The sequence below is a fragment of the Oryzias melastigma genome, unplaced genomic scaffold (assembly GCF_002922805.2).
Source record: "Oryzias melastigma strain HK-1 unplaced genomic scaffold, ASM292280v2 sc00240, whole genome shotgun sequence".
NCBI classification, from domain to species: Eukaryota; Metazoa; Chordata; class Actinopteri; order Beloniformes; family Adrianichthyidae; genus Oryzias; species Oryzias melastigma.
In genome coordinates, this window is record NW_023416887.1 from 300,621 (window position 1) to 312,433 (window position 11,813).

General features: G+C 40.7%; 1 protein-coding gene across 1 annotated transcript in view; it reads left to right on the forward strand.

Moving 5' to 3' along the window:
- The first annotated feature begins 768 nt into the window (after nucleotides 1–768).
- LOC112141402 (protein mono-ADP-ribosyltransferase PARP14) overlaps nucleotides 769–11,813 on the forward strand; it is a 21,391-nt gene continuing 10,346 nt past the window's right edge. The window contains exons 1-4 of the mRNA XM_024264530.2: nucleotides 769–849; nucleotides 1,234–1,419; nucleotides 2,527–2,730; nucleotides 4,599–4,708. Of these exons, the coding sequence (XP_024120298.1) occupies nucleotides 831–849; nucleotides 1,234–1,419; nucleotides 2,527–2,730; nucleotides 4,599–4,708 (519 nt within the window). The 5' untranslated portion in view covers nucleotides 769–830. The remainder of the gene's footprint in view (nucleotides 850–1,233; nucleotides 1,420–2,526; nucleotides 2,731–4,598; nucleotides 4,709–11,813) is intronic.

An 11,813-nucleotide genomic window follows, 5' to 3' on the forward strand; every position in this document is an offset into this window, starting at 1 on the left:
CCTGTGAAACGACAGGAGATGACAACGTTAGAAACTGTTTCTAAGGACTTTTCTGACGACCAGATCCAACGACAATAGCAAATAAAAGCTTTTAAGCATAAAGCAAATTCAAAGCTATCATCCAAGAAGCGTGGACATGCAGAAGATATTGCTTAGCGGACATTGAACTTTTATACTAATGTTAGGGCCGCAAAATATTGGGGCTGCAAATGGCCTGCGGGCCGCCAGTTTGAGACTCCTGATTTAGCCAGTATGAAAGCTAATCTGAACTTTGGAGTGGACCAAACCAGACCACTCTGATCCAGTTAAGATCGAGGTTCTCTGTTTAGGTGCAAAGAACCTTATGGTTTGTTTCCACATAGTGTGTCAGACCGGACTGGACCGGGATGGACTGGACTTTTGAGTATTTCTTTTACACAATGGTCCTGTAAAGCAGGACCGACTGGTGCCATTTCTGATCCCCTATTGGTTGTAGGTCCATAGAAAGATAAAATGGACCCATGAGGGCGGAGCCTCTGTCGTCACACGATGTAACCCATTGAGTGGTGGAAAATTCCAGGACTCCCTTGAAGAAGAGATCAATGGATCTCAATGGGATTTTTTTTCCTGGTTAAATAATGGTTAAGTGAAAAAACCAACTGACCAACTGCAGGACTGTCCCAGTATGACAGCAGCCTCAATGGGCTTTAAATCTAAAGTTGTTGTTATTTTTGCCACAGTTTGATGAACATCACACAGAGTCTGTAAAACCACACATGTTCTGCTTCTCTTCTCCTCATTTTCCAGGAGTTTCTGGAGCGATCTTAAGCAGCGCTGGAGCCGTTGTTCAGATGGAGTGTACACAGATCGGTGTGTATCTGCACCCAAACATGTTCACGTTCATGCATCTTCACACGGCTGACGCCTGCTCCTGTTTGTGTCAATAAGAACACGTGAAGCCTTTGAAGCAGCACATAAACTCCTCTAAAAACATCCTCGTTTTAAGACATTTTTACTGACGGGTTTCCAATGAGGGAACAAAGTTTCAACATTTTTTTTAAAATATCCCTTGAGTAGCAGATGTAAAGGTAGGACTCATGTTTTGTGTTTTTTACACTAAATGAATGTTTTGTATTGGTGCAGTGTTATTGGTTTGCTCTATATTGACTCTTGCGTTTCCATTAGACTTCCACCTCAGTCCTTAACAGGAATTCCTGCTGCGCTTTAGTCTGGACACCTGTTTCCTCTCTGCAGTGTCTGCTCAGAGTCTCCAGCCTCGTCCCATGATCATGACGACAGCTGGTCAGCTGCCCAGCAAACACATCATCCACATCGTCAGCCAGAACAGTACCGACTACATTAGACAGAGAGTTGTTGAAGTTCTCAAGCTCAGTGAGAAGAATCGGTTCACTTCTGTCGCCTTTCCAGCTTTGGGAACAGGTCAGTGCAAACGAAGCCCACACACACAAATGTGCACACACACTCACAAACAATGTATGCAGATGTGTGCAGAAAAAAATAGTAGGGCTGGGTTGATAAAATTGATTAATGAATTTGAATCAATTTAAGCTTAATACATCAATAATTAATTCATAAAAATATAGATTGATTTAGCACATAAAAGCTAAAGTCCTCTACCTTGATGCTAACGTTTAATGGAATTTCCCATAGGACGGCTAATGCTAACACTTGGTCGACCTAAACATACATTGCTGACTAAATGAACATCTTTATAAACTTAGACATGAATTTTACAAACTCTTTTAAGGAAATATTTTTTTAAATGTTTTCCTCATACTTTCTTCTTCTTCTGGAATAAGGTGTAATCCTATTGCGTGATCACCACCTAGTGTCCAAACTGAAACGTCCTCCAGGAGAAGCAGAACAATGTTTACAATGTTAATGATCTGAACATTTTAGTTAGAACTTCTCCTTTAGAGAATCCATGTAACACTGGATGATATTAACAATCTCATTATTTCACTGATACATTTACAGTATGTGAACTGGATCAGATTAATATATATATATATTTAAATCATATAGTAGATTATTAATGTATTTCTAAACAAATGTGTATAAACTCAATTGAGTGGATAAAAACAATAAAAAAAATCTGCATCACATTGATTCAGACTTTTGTGAATTGAATAGTTTCTGAAAATGATTATCTATACTCAGCCCTATAAAATAGCTTCTTCTCTCAAAGCCCAGCCTGTTTATTAACTTTTTTAATTATGGAAAACTGCATGATGTGTCCCGTGATAGTCAAATTTTTAATGCAATTTTCTGTTGACATCCTCAGGAGTCTTAAGTTAACTGCATCTGCTTCTTTGTGGAATGTTTTACATTGTAGTGAAACTAAAATACATTTGTTGTCATTAAATGTGTTTTTCTGGAGTTCACCTATGTTTTTACACATTTTATGTCTCCAGAAACCTGACATTGTTTTTAGTTCAAAGCCAGCTGTAATACTTAGTGTTTGTGCTGACTCATGTCAGTCATCAGCATAACCACCTGCACCACCCGCTCTCATCCACCTGTTAGGCCAGGGTGGAGTCAACCCATCAGCTGTAGCCGACGCCATGGTTGATGCTGTGGTGGAGTTTGTGAGGAAGGAAACCCCCCAGTGTGTTCAGAGCGTGAAGATCCTGATCTTCCAGACGGAGATGATGTCACACTTTCACAACAGCATGAGGAAGAGACAAGGAGAGGAGGTGCAGGAGAAGGGCTTCCTCGGAAAAATCAAAGGTCTGTCAACGTGTCGGCTTTCTTTTGTTGGAACAGCAACTACTCTGTTTGTAACTCTCAAATTAAAAACATTTAAACTTAGCCAGCAGACTTTAACGGTAAATTTAAAAATCCATTCAAAACAACTTTTATCTCATGATGAGAAACACTTTTAGAACATTCTACTTCCTGAATGTCTCTGCTGAATTCAGTGTTTCCACACATTGACTGGAATGACGGTTGATCAGTTTCTGCTGCATCACGTGTGTTGTCCACTGGGATGGTGTTTTTACGTCGTTATTGTAAAATAAACCTTCCATGTCTCAATCCAAATGGTATTTTTCAGGATCGATTATAATTGTGTCTAATTTTGAAACAATCTTTTAATAATATACATCCGATTGATTAAAAACTTCAGACACATCGATCATAGCAATATATATTGAGTTGTTAGTTAAGTTGATTAATCGTAGATGAAAAAAGATAAAACCAGCTGTAACTTTCATCAACAAAACAACAGATTTTTACATTAAAGAAGTCACTTAACCCTTTAACTGCCTGCTTGACCCAATGGTGGGCACATTTAGAAAACGTGTTTTTAAAAATATTGATTGTTTGTATTACTCCTCAAGGTACGGAAGCCCTGAAGGGACAAGAGAAAAATTGAATAATTTTTATTTCCCCAAAAATTGAAGTAAAAATATATATATATTTTGTGGTTACTAAGTTTTGTGCACCAGATAGTTACCAGAGAAATATTTTTTTCACTTCAATTCTTACAAGAAACATGATTTTTCAGTTACTATCTGGTGCGCACCATTTAATAACCAGAACATTTTTATTTCTAAAAATTGGAGTTAAATAAAAAAGCCAAAATGTCTGGTTAGTAACTGGTGCACACCAGATAGTAACTTCTACAGAACCCCTGTGTATTTTTATTTAAATGAATAAGTTAATAAATTTCACTTTACATTTTTTTTTTAACTTTGATGGGGGAATAAGCAGCAGGAAAAAAATATTGTTTTGAAGATTTTTTCTTTTTCTGGATAGTTAAAGGTTAATGCAGTTTTTTGGAAAAGTTCCGCCCCTCCAACTGTCTCCACCAATCATTCTTGGAGGCTTAATCATGTCATCAGTCTGATCAATCATAAGTTGTTAACGTCCTCACTTATTTATTGTGACTTGGTTCATAAAGTCTCACAGTTCCAACAAAGAGAACAGCTGAAGCTCGTGTTTATCGGTGTCAGATCGAGGAAAAAGAGAACAAAATAATGAAGCTCAGAGACGTGAGTTTGTCCAGCATCAGTGTCAGTTTTTGCACTGCATCTCCCATAATGCATTGGGTTAAAGTGACAGCATGTCGGCACTGTGCTACTAAAATAAACAGTTTATTCATCAAAAAATAAATAAAACATGTTTTATTAAAGTTACATTTTCAGTAACGTTTTATGTAAATGATGAATCCTTTTGATCTGAATTTCTAAGTGTTGTTTTATATTGAGTAATTTGAGCATCAGCTGCAGGAACAGATTTAATGTTTCCTTAAATCTGTTTAGGATACACCATTAAAACTGACCTTTTTTAGAGAGCAGCTGGCTTTGAACAACAACCTGAATGTCTCTTTGTCCTTTGTGGATAATTCAATATTCTTTAATGAAAAATGATATGTTGCTCTTTATTAATAAATCTTAATAAAACCAATTTCAAATTAGGTCACTTAACATTACTGAGGAGCTAGAACAGTCCTGCCATCAGAGCTACTGTGGAATAATCAGTTGGAAAAATGTTATGCATAAATATTTTTTCAAAAGAAATGTCAGTGAGTAAAACATTCTCCAAAGTCATCAAAATGTCAGGGATGTGTCATTGATCGTCTGATTTTGTTTTAGACACCGTCACTTCCTGGTTCAGGAGTGAGCCGGGGGATCCCGCTGACGTTCGTCTGCAGAAGGAGGAGTTCGATCCCGTCGTGTTCCAGCTGTGTGCCGAGAACCAACAGGTCTCTTATGTTACTTCTAGCTGCTGATTTATTCTGAGCTAACACTTGTTTGATCTCTTGTTCTCAAGCTTGAAATGACTAAAGGATATTTAACCCTAGAACACTTTCACCATAAGAAGTTGCACCATCACTAATTTTTACCTGATATAATTTACCCCAAAAAATGATTACCAAAGAAAATAGATCCAAATGTTAACACATGATAAATAAAATAGTTTTCTTTTAATTTCAACTGTGGTTTATGTAACAAAATGGAAAATAAAAACATGGGAAAAATTAATAATTTAAGAAGAAAAAAAACGTAAAAAATAAAATAATGATACTAGAAACTTGGCCTTTAGTCCACACATTCCTGACACACTAATGACTTTACCCAGGGACCCATGACACTCAGAAAATGCAACATATTGAAAATCCTCAATACTTTAACTCGGGTGATATCGATATCTGATATTTTCTGGCCTCTTGCAGCCGATACTGATACCGATAATCAACTAATATTTTTTAATGCTTGAAAATATTTGCAAGTACAAGATGAGAGCACGTGGCTCTTATGTATTCCATCAAAACTCATGCAGAACTCATTTTACCTGTAAATAAATGGAACAACAGCCAGTACAAACACTTTTTCAGTCTGCTATACATCTGAAAATAGAGAAAGTGCATTTCAATGGTCAGAGCAAATGTTAGGACTTTAACTTAATGTGACAAAGAGGCAGAGGCGTGTGGATCCATGTGCAAACCAGGTTTTAATGGAGAACACAGGGTGAGGCAAGGCCAAAATACAGGCAGAGGTCAGGACACAGGCAAACAGGGAGTCAAGGAGGCAGGCAGGAGTCACAAAGACAGAGGGAGAGACGGATCTCTCCCTCACTGAGCTGAACTGCATGATGAAGGGGCTGGTCTCACCCCTCAGCTGACACACAGACCACAAACGAACGTGGATGTAAGAGCCCGCTAGCAAAAAGGTCAGAAGAGGCTCTGTAAGACTTCGCACTGAGGTGGTGGCTGCAGGCAGATTAAATACTGGTGGTGATGAGGTGGATTGGAAACAGCTGAGCAGATCTGGCTGAGTGTGGAGAGGGAGTGCAGGGTCAATACTCAGGCGAGCGCTCCCTCTGGTGGGTGGAGAGGGAAGCAGCAGGTTGATCCATGACACTTAAATAGCAATGTAAAACAAACTTTTCAATGCAAATATGCCTAATATGGTAAATGGCGTATACTTGTATAGCGCTTTCTACCCTCCTTCGAGGGCCCAAAGCGCTTCACAGTCACAGACCCATTCACCCATTCACACACACATTCACACACTGGTGGTGGCTCCTCTGCTGAACACTGGCGCCAACCTCCCACCAGAGGCAATTCGGGGTTCAGTGTCTTGCCCAAGGACACTTCGACACATGGGCGGGCAAGGCGGAGTCGAACCCGCTCACTTCTGAATAATATAATAGGATGCAAACAAATACTTTAATCTCAAAGTTCAGAATTACTGCTTTGTTTTATGTTTAGTGAGAAGTTTACTGAAACATTTTAGTGATGTTATCCTGAAGTTCCTCATTTAATAAATAGTTTTAGAGAACGTAAAAGAGTCGGATATGTTCCCTGGTGGACGTTTAATAAAGAGGAATCTGTGCAAAGCTGCAAGAATTGACGTAAAAAACGATTCTATTTAGATGGTCTATGGCTGCAAGTAGGCTTTGAGATCTATGACCACCTGAACTGGTGTTCCTGCCCTTAAAAGAAACTTTTCTTTCTTTCTTAGACAGAGCTGTCTTCATCTGCTTTGGATAAATACAGAGCCTCTTCGGACCTTTTTGCTAGCGGGCTCTTACATCCACGTTCGTTTGTGGTCTGTGTGTCAGCTGAGGGGTGAGACCAGCCCCTTCATCATGCAGTTCACCTCAGTGAGGGAGAGATCCGTCTCTCCCTCTGTCTTTGTGGTGCATGCTGTGTCCGCGCCGTTGTCAGGCCGGTACGGTGGCACCGTTAAGCAGTACCGATACGGATGAAACTTTTGTCGTGAGCAGACAAGTTGTAACACAAGTGAAAACTGAGTGGTGAGAGGACGCGTCGGCAGTTTAACCCTTTAATTATCGGCCCATTTTATCAGCGAATTTTTCTCTTATCAGAATTATCGGCGTGATGTTATGATGTCCAATATCGGTCAATAAATATCGGTAACCGATAATATACTGAAACTATTTAACAGTTATAAGGGCAGTATGAATGACGTTGGTGAGAAGGTGGCATAAGGTGTGTAAGAGTCAGACGAAAGAAATGTTTTCCTCGGTCTCTACCTGTGGAGCACAGGAAAAAAAACATATTTTTTATGCTCACACATTAAAAAAAAACATTTTTTTGTTCAAAAAATCCTTTTGATTGATGAGATCATATATAAATCAGATAACGCTTGGACTGCCAGCAATGCTTAACAACACTTCACACTGAACAGAGGTCAGAAAACAGAATACTGGATGAATGATGAATGACTGAAGACGGCTGGTGAAGACTTGCAAAAGGAGGTGGTGCATGCTGGGAGATGTAATGAGAAGAGGGTGGAAACAGTCAAAAGTCTGGCGATAGCTCCCTCTCATGGTCGGAGAGGCATTGGCTGGTGGATCCCAAACATCTCCCTTCCTCCAGGCCCAAAGTGCTTTACTGTCACAGAAACATTCACACACTGATGGCGACTCCCCAGTCGAACGCTGGCACCAACCTTCCATCAGAGGCAATGGGGGGGGTTCAGCGTCTTGGACACATGGGTGGGCAGGGTGGAAATTGAATGTGCGAAATTCCTATCACAGGTTGCTTTTTTTGTCACACCACTGCTTTATGCAGCACTGTTGCTTTTCCACTTTGGCAGTGGGGAAAACTGTTGGTACTTGAACATGACTGAACATCGGGTGCAGGCGGTCTAGAGCAGGGGTCCCCAGCTACGGCCCGGATCTATGATCAGATGTTTGTCTTTATTCTATAATCCTGGATTTAAAAATACCCATGTCTGTGTGAGAAAAGTGGAGAAAGTTTGTAGTGAGGAGTTTAACATCTATAATCCTAATTCGCGGATTCACTGTCACAAGTTATTTTTAGAACAGAGCCCCCCAATAACAGTGGAATTTTAGGTTCCACTTTTGGTTTGTTTTCCCCAGCTGCTCATTTTATCAAGTACTGTCCCAAATTCTCTCTTGTTTTTGTTTTTTCTTCAAATCAGACATGTCAGATCAATAACATTTGCGCAGAGATCATAAGAGCGCAGAGCCGTGCGCTGAGCGCGCACCTGCGTATGTGTGTGTGTACACCGTTAGGGAGATCATGAAAATGGAACGTACCATCGCCATGTGGTGATTGTATCATGAAATACTCATAGATAATAGAAGTTACACAAAATGATGATATACGGGTAATGCTGTTGTATGTCGTCCTTGTGCCACAGTCCAGTTGTGTGAGTGCTGGCTCTTTACTGACTATGCGCACATGCTGCACACACAGAGTCAGCAGGTGATACGTACTGTAAGTGCTTTACAGTCACACACACATGGTGGCCCCACTGCTGAACACTGGCACCAACCTTCCACCAGAGGCAATGTGGGGTTCAGTGTCTTCCTCAAGAACACTTTGACATGTGTGAGCAAGACTGGAATTAAACTTGCAATATTCCAATCAGAGGTCTACCGCTCTACCACTGCTCCACGCTCTGATGTCTAATGGTCTCACTCACTGCTTTGAACGCTTTCATTTGGGGAAGTTAGTCTGAGGTAATGCACAAGTCAGTGACGTGCACTGAGGTTTGTAGCTGTTGAGGCATTGACTTTTTTAGAGTCAGATTTACAAACATGCAGTATTTGTCAACCACTGATGGTGTTTAATATCTCATCAACATTCTTTCATAAACACAGCAGGCTCCTGATGCTGGAATTGCACCGCAGGACCTCAGTTTGCGCCTGTACATTGACTTAGCATTGAAGCTGGACGCCCCTGAAAAGTGAATCACGTCTGGTGTGAATGCAGCATAAAATAGACATACCAACACAGAGGTTGAAAGCTCTCTCACCTTCTACTGCTCCAGGGTGCAGAAGGAGAGTGGCTGATTTGGGCTGATCTTTTTATCGCTGATCCCTCTAGAAGTCGTCACAGCGAATCTTTCCTGTTTGTTTTAATGGTCATATTTGATTTGACTTTGGTTTACACCAAATATCCTTCCTGTAAAAACCCTCTGCATTTATCCGGACTTGGGACCGGCACATGGAGGCACAGAATTGTGCCTCCTTGTGGTTGCATTACTTTTTTTTTTTTTTTTTGGTTTGTGGGAAAAGCCGGAGTGCCCGGAGGAAAAAACCCACAAATTTACAGGAGCAAAAGTTTGGGTGAACTGTTTTTTTTGTTTGTTTTTTGCAGTTCTTGTGTTTTAAAGTATAACTTTTTTAATCTAATTTGTGCCAAATTGTTAATCTTGATTTCTAAGGTTGGACACAAGCTTTTTGTTTTTGGCGTTTGTGTCTGAGGCTGGGGGTTAATTTTGGACTGAGTCCAGCCTCCTGATCCTAATCAGCATTTTAGGTGTTACTTGTGTTTGGGCTTGTTTTGGGTTAGGGGCCAGTCTTTGGATCTTAACCGGCTTTTTAGGTGGTACTTGTGTCCTGGAAGGGGCTTGTTTTGGGTTAGGGGCCAGTCTTTGGATCATAACTGGCTTTTTAGGTGGTACTTGTGTCCAGGAAGGGGCTTGTTTTGGGTTAGGGGTCAGTCTTTGGATCATAACTGGCTTTTTAGGTGGTACTTGTGTCCAGGAAGGGGCTTGTTTTGGGTTAGGGGCCAGTCTTTGGATCATAGCCGGCTTTTTATCTGGTACTTGTGTCCTGGAAGGGGCTTGTTTTGGGTTAGGGGCCAGTCTTTGGATCATAACCGGCTTTTTAGGAGGTACTTGTGTCCGAGAAGGGGCTTGTCTCTGCACTGGGTTTTGTGTTTGGTTATTGCTTAGCTTTGGGGCAGGTCTCCTGATCATAACTGGCCTTCTGGGTGCAGAGGCTTGACCTTGCATTGCGGCTTGTGTTTTGCCAGGGTCCTCTTTTTTAGCTGGAGCTTGGGTTTGGACCTGAGCTTGTGTTTTTTGTGGTGTCTGCGTCTTTGTTTTGGCTGGTTCTTGTATTTGAACCAGGATCTGCATTTCTTCCTGGATTTTCTCTTGTTGAAGCTCTTTATGTAGGTGAGCATCTCTTTCTTGCTTTGTGTCGATGAAGGGACAGATTCCTCTGAACTTAGAAAGAACTTGATCCCTGCGGAGTTGACGTAGAGCTTGCAGCCGAGAAGAGTTCTTGTTCCTAATGTAATCTGTGTGCCCAAAACTGACCAATGGTTTGTCCACTGAGGCAGATGGAGGGTAGCACACTTCAGGATTCTTGAGCTCTTCATCTTCAGACTTGCTCTTTTCGTCCCCTGGGTTTACGACGGCACCGATTCTTCTGCAGCGAGCCAGAAGTTCACATTTCTGTTGTTTCCTCAAGGCCCATTGTCGAGAAGAATTCTTCTTTCTGATGAAACTCAAGTCCCCAAAAGTGAAGGGAAAAGGTTTAAATTCAGAATGGTTGGTTCCAGATGATGGCTCCAGATGATGCATTTCTATGCCCCCGATTGATGCTGTTTCTGGGCTTGAATCAGAGGTTCCTCTGTAGTGAGCTGAAAACGGATGTCTGTGAAACGTCCTCAGGGCCCACACACTAGAAGAATTCCTCTTGTGCCATGAAATGGTGTTTTCACAGAATGGGATCGTAAAAGGGATCATTTTGAGCTAACAAAATGACTTTCCTAAGACGATTCCAAAATACAAACTGTCCAGATCAAATGCGCTGCGTCTCTTAAACTGAAGACTGCTGCTGCTCCTCGACCGTTACGGTGAAGTGAATTCACCAGTTACTGCGGGGGCCTATAAGGACTTTCTGATGTGATGTCACAAAGACGTGTGATGTCACAAAGACCTTTGTTGTGATGTTGCCATGGAAACAGTATGACAGTGCAATGACATCACAATGACATCACATGGGCTATATTAGGGATTTTTGAGTAATGACTCACAGGTCACATGTCACCACATGAAACAAAACAGAGATTAAATTAGAAAATAAAATAAAAATGTAACCTACTATAAACATAAATCAGGTTAGGTGTGGAGTTTTAAAGAGGCCATACATGATTTTCTTCAGCCTTTCAGAGTGAACTATATCCACATATATGATCATATTTTACCTTTGGAACACTAAAAAACAAATTATTTAGTGATTCTCACGGGACTTCAACTACAACCCAGCCTGGTGCTGCGCTAGTGACCTGATTCCTGAGGCTCCGCCCGGTGCTGCATCTGACTGGCGTCCACTTCATGACGTCATCCCAGAGAGAGCAGCATGTCTGCAACTCTCCCTTAAAAATAATCCAAACGTCTTCAAAGATGGATGCACATAGAATATATCTGCCTTTAGTTGGTCTGGTCATCACTCCACATACTGCTACTTCACAGCTGTGGCGGGCCGAGGTTGGGGGGGGGGTTAAGGGAGCGGCGCAAAAAAGTAACAAACTCCTATTTGAGCTGGAATTTATTGAAGACAGGACACAACTGGAAGATATACAGTATTCTGCATCTAAAATGAAAGTTTTTCTGCTGATCATCACTAGATAAGGGGATAAAATGAGGGTTGTGCAAGTCTGGGGTTGGATCTGTCAGAGCTTTCCACCCGCTCGTTTTCGTGGGTATAGGAGGGACTGCAGCAGACACTGCAGGTTTTTAGAGGATTACTCAGAAATGCATGAACGGAGGGGTTCTTTATAGTGAGGAATGAACAGTAAAATGTATTTAAAACCCCAAAAAGTAGAATTTTCATGGTAGGGCCCTTTAAGTTATTTTAAAATGAATTTAAAGCAAACTGTGTATTGAAATGTCATTTTTTAATATTAAATTGTAAATTGAATTTGAATTATGGCATCAAAACCCATGATATTTGACAATGCAATTGATTTTTTTTTCATTTAATGTTTAATTTTTAAAAAATTCATATTAAAAGTCTGAATTGCATATTGAAATATTAATTGAAAAATGAATGTTCAAATTTCATGATCAAAT